This window comes from Fonticula alba (genome assembly GCF_000388065.1).
Source record: "Fonticula alba strain ATCC 38817 unplaced genomic scaffold supercont2.4, whole genome shotgun sequence".
In the NCBI taxonomy this organism is placed as follows: Eukaryota; order Rotosphaerida; family Fonticulaceae; genus Fonticula; species Fonticula alba.
The window spans coordinates 2,078,578-2,085,726 of record NW_009242974.1 but is presented as its reverse complement, the minus strand read 5'-3'; the positions used below and the strand labels follow the sequence as shown (position 1 = coordinate 2,085,726).

The window sequence follows — 7,149 nt, the reverse complement described above, 5'->3', positions numbered from 1 at the left end:
TCGGCCTGTACGCTGCCGGGCGGCGCGCGTGACAATTTGCTGATCGCATCTGACCCAGCCCCCGGTATCTTTTTGTCCTCCCGCCGCGCCGGCACGGCCCCGGACGGCCGGGTGGGGGAGACCCCCCCCCCGCGCCCCGCGCCCCGCGCCCCCCCCACCGCGGGGACTACAGGGGCGAGGGGGGAGGGGCGGGGGGCGGGACCGTTCAAAGGCCCGCCACCGGGTCAGAGAATATCAATCGGCGAAGCGCATCACCACAAGGCGGACCGAAGAAAGTGAATCTCAGGGAGAAATAATATAGACAGGTGTGTATTTTTGCGTAAGAAGATGATGGGCGGGGGGATACACAGGCCCGCATGTGCGTTTGTGCGCATGTGCGCATGTGCATCTCTCCCCCGCCATTGCCCGCCCCTCCCACCTTTGGTGGGTGGTGCGCACCCGCAAAGGAGACACGGATGCCAAGGGGGGACAACAGCGGCCTGCTTGCCGAAGGGGAGAAAGGGGAAATAGCGAGGGGGGGTGTTCACCCCTCGCACGCGGCAGGAAGCTCTCAAGGGAGACGCGCCCGAGTGCAAGGGAGGGAGAGAAGGACAAGGAACAATGAAGGAAGAGGGCATGCAGAGGACACACACAACCACACGAGTGCATGCAAGGCATTCGAATATGGAGGGGCGTATGGCACACGGCGACACACCAACATAACCATAACACGCAACGAGAAGGAAGGAAGGGGGAAATGGATATCTGTGTGTTTGAATGTTTATGGGCAAGCATGGGCGCACGATACACGCGTATGCGCGTATCAGAGTCGAGAGAGAGAGAGAGAGAGAGAGAGAGAGAGAGAGAGAGGCTCCCCCTCCTCCGATTGATGCTCCCCCACTTCGTCTCGCACACACGCGTCGCAACAGTACATCGGCATGTGGCCATGCAACAGAGGGGAAACAGTCGGGGGGAGGGGGAGGGAGGAAGAGATGGAGAAGAATGGAGGAGGGGAGGAGGGGAGGAGCGGAGAGGAGGAGAGAGAGGGAGAGGGGGGGGGAGGGAGAGAAAAGGAAATTGCCGCATTTTACCAGGCGCCGGTAGAACTGTCACTGGTGCCAAGGATGCTGGCGCCGCCGTCAACGCTCGAAGTGTCAGCCCCACGCAGTGACATCGACGACAAACTCGAGGACAAGTCATCAGCCCCGGCGGCCTGGTTGGCAGCAGCCGAGGAGATGGGCGCCGGGGCGCCAGACGCCGGCGAGGAAGTCACACTGGAAATGGACGATGCCGAAGAGGAAAGGATCACACTGCTGGCCGAGGTATCATCACTGCCCGGGTAGGCATCGGTCGCCGAGTAGATGCTCGGCGCGACGGTGGTCGCATCGCTGGCGGTGCTCTGCGAGCTGGACACGCTGGACACCGACACCCGCCGCATGGGCCGAGTCGAGGGCTCCAGCACGTAGGACTTGTCGGTCAGCTCATCCTCCGACTCGTGGAGCAGCAGATCGCAATAGGCCATAAGCGACTCATTCTTGGGGAAGTTGTAATTGCTCTCCTGGCTCACGCGAATTTCCATGATCTTCCCCATGACCAGCAGGTACTTCTCGAAGTTGATCATGCCATTGACCAGGATCGTCTGGTTACCATCGTTCATGAATGTGAGATCCTTCAGGCACAAGCCGAAGAAGGGAATGCGCGGCGTCGGGGCGCTGTACTCCAGCGTCCGGTAGGCCTTGTAGTTGTTGTCCGGCGACACCTTGGCCTCCAGCTCCCGGAAGAGGTTCAGCGACCGTTGAGACAGAGCGGCCCAGGTCTTGCGCAGCCGGTAGATCGGGATCGTTTGAAGCCCGGACAGGATGGCAATCAGGTCATTGAAGTTCTGGTACTTCAGGCAATACCGCGCCACCTGGATGAACATCTCCATCAGCTGGGCCCGCCGGCGGAGGTCCTCCACCCGACACAGCTCGGTGGCCACCCAATAGCCAATGTCATTGAAGCGATTGATGAAGTGCGTCAGGTTTGGCGTCATGGTTACCCGCTCCTCCTTGGAGCCCCAGAGGAGGATGGCAAACTCGTCCGGGATGATGCGATTGAACTTGGCGATGGACACCATGGTCAGGTGCCGGGCCAGCTCCTTCGGCGTCACAGAGAACAGGTCCAGGTTGACAATCTTGCCGAAGCTGAGGTCAGCCTCGCGCATCATTTCGGAGCGGAGGCGGGGCTGTTCGAGGGACAGGGGGGGGGGGGGGGGAAGGAGGCCGAGGAGTCGAGGCAAAGGCCGCACACATGTGCAAGGAAGGAAAAGGCGAAGGGAGCAGGGAAAGGTCAGTTGAAAATAGCCACGGACAGAAGGGGAGTGTGTCGACACCGAGAAGGGAGAGGGAGAGGGAGGGAGAGGGAGAGAGACGCGAGAAGAAGGAAAAAAAAACATGACCCGGGGACACGCACAATGCCATTGATCTTGATGTTGATCTGCTCGGCCACGACGCCGAAGCCATGGTCGGAAATCTCCGTGACGAAGGTCCGCAGGAGCCGCAGCAGCTCGAGGTTCTCGAAATCATACCAGTGGCGGTCGACCCACTTCTTGATCACGGAAAGGACACTGAGGGCACAGACACAAGGGCGGACGCAGGTGGTCGGCACAAAGCATATACAGACAAATGACAGAGGGTCAGCCAGGATAAAAGCATGCCGGACTCTCTCTCGCATGAAGGATGTGTGTGTGGGGGGGGGGGGGGGAAGCTGAGCACCGGTGGCCTGGGATACGCACCGGAACCGGATGAGCTCCTGCACATCCTTGGTGATGACGGTCCCCGCGTCCAGACAGATAGCCACATCAACCTCCGGCTCGCCAGGCTTCTTGTCCTTCTTGCCGAGGGTCGACTGCTTCGACGGGGCCGGATCCGTGGAGATCACCACGCCCGGCATCCAGAAGCGGTTGGTCAGACGCTCGAACAGTGCCGTCGGGGTCATGAAGTTCCGGAAGGACTGCAGGAAGTCATTGATGAACATCGAGTCGGGGGAGTTCAGATCCGCCAGATAATCAATCAGCCCCTCCAGCGTGCCGGTGGACACCTGGTAGCGGTTTTCGATCATCCGCCGGTTGAGGATCACCTTGCCATTCTTGTCAAAGCGGTTGGTGATCTCCTCCATGGACGAAGGGTTGTAGAGGTTGCCGATGGCCGAGCCCCGGCCACTGCCAGGACTGCCGGCAGTCGGCGGAGCAGGCGGCACGCCGTACTTGCCGGAGTCGGTGCCCTCGCCGGTCACCGGGCGCGGCTTGCGCTGGCGCATGGTACCCCAGTCCAGGAGGAGCCCCTGCAGCCGCAGGGACCCGGCCTTCTTGCCGGTTGACCCGCCCTGAGAACCCGGTGTCGACTGGTGCTCAGGCTCGGTTGACTCGCGCGGCAGGGGAGGCTGCAGAGCACCCGGCGACTCTGGGGCTGTCGCTGTGATTGCATCCGCGAGGGGTGCGCGCAGGGGGGGGGGGGAGGCGTGGGAGATGGGAACGCAACCAATGTAGTTGATTGTCGCGACGCCTCCTCCCCCTGCTCCACAGTCCCCCCTGTCTCGCATGTGGCTTCTGGCCGGCCCGCCTCGATGCATGCCCGTATGCATGCCCGTATGCATGCCCGTATGTGTGCGTGGTTGGGTACGGAGGGGGGGGGTGGGGGGGGGGGGGGGAATAGTGTCAGCTTTGGATGCCCAAGAAAAGGAGCAAGAGGGGAAAGAGAGGGAGGGAGGGGGGGAGGGAGGAGGCGGCAGCAGCAGAGCACAGCAGAGGAAAAGGACACTTGGACCACCACCGCCATCACCAAAACCGATTTGCTCTCTCGCAAAAAGACACTGACGAATAGGAAGCGAAGGACAGGCAGGGGGAGAGAAGGAGGAAAGAGGGGGATCGAGGAGAGCAAAGGCACAGCATGGCAAGCCAGGGAACCCGATGTACGTGTGCACAAGAGGGGACATAGACACCGACAGACAACAGGGGGAAAGAGACAGGAAGTGGAGGGGGAGGAGAGCAACACATGGATGCAAGGAGAGAAAGAGATAGGGAAAGGGGGAAGGAGAAAGAGAGAGCAAGCGAGGGCAAAGGGTGAGCAAGGGAACAATAGCTGGTGTGATCGGCAGGTGCGTTGGATGGAAAAGAGGGGGGAGAAACAGAGAGAGAGAGAGAGAGAGAGAGAGGGGGGGGGGGAGGAGGAGGGAGAGAATGCCAGGCCGCCAGAAAAGAGGAGGAGGAAGGGAAAGGGGATGGGAGGCGAGAAGAAGGCAGGACATGGAGGCAGAAGCATGCAAGAAACGCTTGTGGCTGATGCGTGCGATTCTTGCTGAAGGGATGGGCTGACCTCATGCGTGGCGTCCTCCTGCTCTAAGGACATCGAGAGCGAGGAGCCTGAATCACTAGGTGGGACGAGAGAGGGGGAGGAGGGAAACTGGAAAGAAAGGTAGATAGGCAGGTAGGTAGTTGGGCCGCAATGAGAGGCGCCAAGTGCAGCCAACGCGGGACATCCACTCCGATGTTGGAGCACAGCACTCTGGGAGAAAGAAGGGAAGAAAGGAGAGAGCGCATGTAGATGCGCGCATGAAAGCTGAGCGATGCACAGGGATACTCCCTCTCACAAAGGCGGAAGGAAGAGGGCCATACAAGGCCTGACTCCATCATGCACTTTACATGGCCTCTGTATCGCTCTTTGCCATGGGATTGAGTCCCTCTGTGCCCGGTCACAGCATGTCGCCGGAATTGCCTGCTTGCCAGGGCGCGACACCTACCCAAGCCATGTCACTGGGCTCGCTTCGCCACAAATCCACATGTGTGGAGAGGGAGAGGTCGAGAAATAAGCACATGCGAGGAAACCCTAACCGGCCAGGCACCAGGATCGGACGGAGGTGGGGCCGATTCACTGGGCACCGGCCCATTGTCAAGTAAGCCCGTCAGGGTATCCTGCTGACATACCAGGAGGCTTTCACTTCCGAGAGCGACAGCCGGGGAGAGGGACGCATGGTCATGCAGGGACATTTACTCACACGAGGACGCATGTCCACAAAAACACACGGACACACACACACATACACACACATACACACACATACACACACATACACACACATACAGATATGCACATAGGCAGGAGGGGGGAGACAGAGAGAGAGAGAGAGAGAGAGAGATACGCCGAGACGTATGGGCACGAACACTCGCACATGATGGACACACTCAAGTACAACGGAAGGAAGGACAAGGAGGGACTGGAGAAATGGAAACATGAAATGAAGGAAGAAGGAGGAGGCTCCTGGGCAGGACTTTGGCTGGCTGGCTGGCTGGCTGGCTGAGGGAGGGGAGAGAGAGAGGGAGGGGGGGTGGAGGAGTGGGAGGGAAAGGCACGTACACCCACCGGAGAGCATGCGATCCTTCAGGAGGGAGCCCCGGACAGCCGAGGGGTCCTGGTTGCGGTAGCGGGTCTCAAAGTAGTCCTTGGTCTTTTGCGAGCGCTGGAGTGTGGCATCCGAAACGAGCTTGCTCTTGGCGGCCTCGCTATCGCCAGTGGGAGCTGCTGGAGTTGCCCCGGACCCGCCATCAGGACTGGTCGGAGTGGAGGGAGGGGGATCAAAGATGGCGAGGAGCCGATTCGCACCTGACTCGGCAGACTCGGCGGCTGAGGAAGCGGCCGGGACGGGCATGTCACCGGCCGGGGGGAAGAAGCTGCCAGCCTCATCGGTCAGCTTGGGATCGGCGGCGGCAGCGACAGCAGTGACAGCACCGCTGCCATCATTGGGCTGGGCGCCCTCGGCTTGGGCAACACCGCCCTCGGCATCGGCACCCGATCCGGCGGCCGGCTGTGCGCCATCTGGCACCATGGCCTGCTGCGACTGGAGCACCAGCTGAATGACAATGTTGAGGAACTCATGGATGGCGAAGTACTGTGCCGGGTGGGGATGGATCGTGTGTGCGTGTGCGTGTGCGTGTGCGTGTGTTGACAAGGAGGGCAAGCAGCGGGAAGTCAGCGAAAGCATTCGACAAAGAGGAGGGAACCAACGAATGGCGTAAGGGGTGCACATAGGAGGCATATGACAGGATGGCAGAGACGCACATGCTCCGAGCGGAAGACATAGCGGTCGCAGCGAGAACCGTCATCGTTGCTCATGTAGTACAGGGAGAAGGTAGACTGCGTGGGATTGAAGGAGTACTGCAGAATACGGGTCAAGTCGAACTCGTCCAGGACCACCTGCGCGCATGAGGAGAGGGGGGGAGAGAGAGAGAGAGGGCGAGGGGGGAGGGGGGACGAAGAAGAGGAGACGTAAGCACACAGGAACCGGGGGAAGGGGAGGGAATGAGACTGGCTGGAGGAAAGGGGGACCCAGCGAGGGGGAGGGGGCGGGGGGGGGAGATGCGCACCTGGGACTTCTTATCCAGCACACACAAGCTACGAGGGCGGATGTAAATCTGCACCTCGATGGGAGTGGTGTGCTTGTGGGGGAGATACTGTGATTGTGACAGGGTGGGTGTGGGGAGGGGGAGGGGAGGTGGTCGTGAGCCTCGGGCTGAAACTCGCTCAAGCGAGGGGAGGGGGTGGGGGGCGCAGGTGAGGATGATCGCATGCGCGCGCGCGTACACCGGCATCGAACGTCCGTCCATCGATTAGAATGCGAAGCTGCTCCTCATCGATGGACTTGATGTCGATCATCTTCTGCGAGGGGGCAAAGTTGTTGATCGGATGGTCCCCGCCGAAGATGGAGATGGCGCTGGTGTCATTGTTGAAGAGATTCTTCTGGCGGTTCTTGTCGGAATTCTGGCCAGCAGGTGGGAAGAGAGTCAGACAACGGACAGAGGGTGCGCTCGGATGTGTGCATGTCCGCATGCGTGTGCGTGTGTGTGTGTGTGTGTGTGTGTGTGCTCATGCAGTCAGTAGGAGAGAAAGACGCCTGACACCGTACCTTCCGGTCGGCAACCGTCAGGTAGGCCCCATTGTTGGGGCTGTTAGCCGAGCGACGGCGGGAGCTCATGGCGCCTCTCTGGGAGGGGGATGGTGCTGCGGTGAGGCGGCGGGAGCGACGGAAGTGACGGTAGCGGCAGCTGGCGTGGAGAAGGCAAGGCAAACAAACGTGTCTGTCTTGTCACTCAACTGGGGGGGGGGGGGGGGGGGGGGGGGGGGGGGGGGGGGGGGGGGG

General features: G+C 60.8%; 1 protein-coding gene across 2 annotated transcripts; it reads right to left on the bottom strand.

Moving 5' to 3' along the window:
- Positions 1-560: 560 nt before the first annotated feature.
- H696_02993 lies at positions 561-7,098 on the bottom strand. Of its 2 annotated transcripts, none has more exons than XM_009496877.1 (8): positions 6,916-7,098; positions 6,594-6,770; positions 6,377-6,463; positions 6,072-6,206; positions 5,370-5,901; positions 2,753-3,431; positions 2,431-2,584; positions 561-2,203 (listed from the first exon to the last, which is right to left on the bottom strand). In XM_009496877.1, the coding sequence occupies exons 1-8, from the start codon at positions 6,982-6,984 to the stop codon at positions 1,067-1,069; spliced, it is 2,970 nt and encodes a 989-aa protein (XP_009495152.1). In that variant the 5' UTR covers positions 6,985-7,098; the 3' UTR covers positions 561-1,066. The 2 variants fall into 2 exon arrangements, with proteins under 2 accessions (XP_009495152.1, XP_009495153.1); XM_009496878.1 differs by having other exon boundaries at positions 5,616-5,901.
- Between the last annotated feature and the right edge of the window lie 51 nt (positions 7,099-7,149).

What these genes read in the sequence shown, in the direction of transcription:
- H696_02993 (XM_009496877.1), bottom strand. Translation starts at nt 6,984, where the DNA reads ATGAGCTCCCGCCGTCGCTCGGCTAACAGCCCCAACAATGGGGCCTAC. An exon ending in CAGGAGCTCATCCGGTTCCG is followed by an intron (nt 2,585 to 2,752) that starts GTGCGTATCCCA and finishes CTGTGCCCTCAG; the next exon opens with TGTCCTTTCCGTGATCAAGA. An exon ending in ACATCAAGATCAATGGCATT is followed by an intron (nt 2,204 to 2,430) that starts GTGCGTGTCCCC and finishes TCCCTCGAACAG; the next exon opens with CCCCGCCTCCGCTCCGAAAT.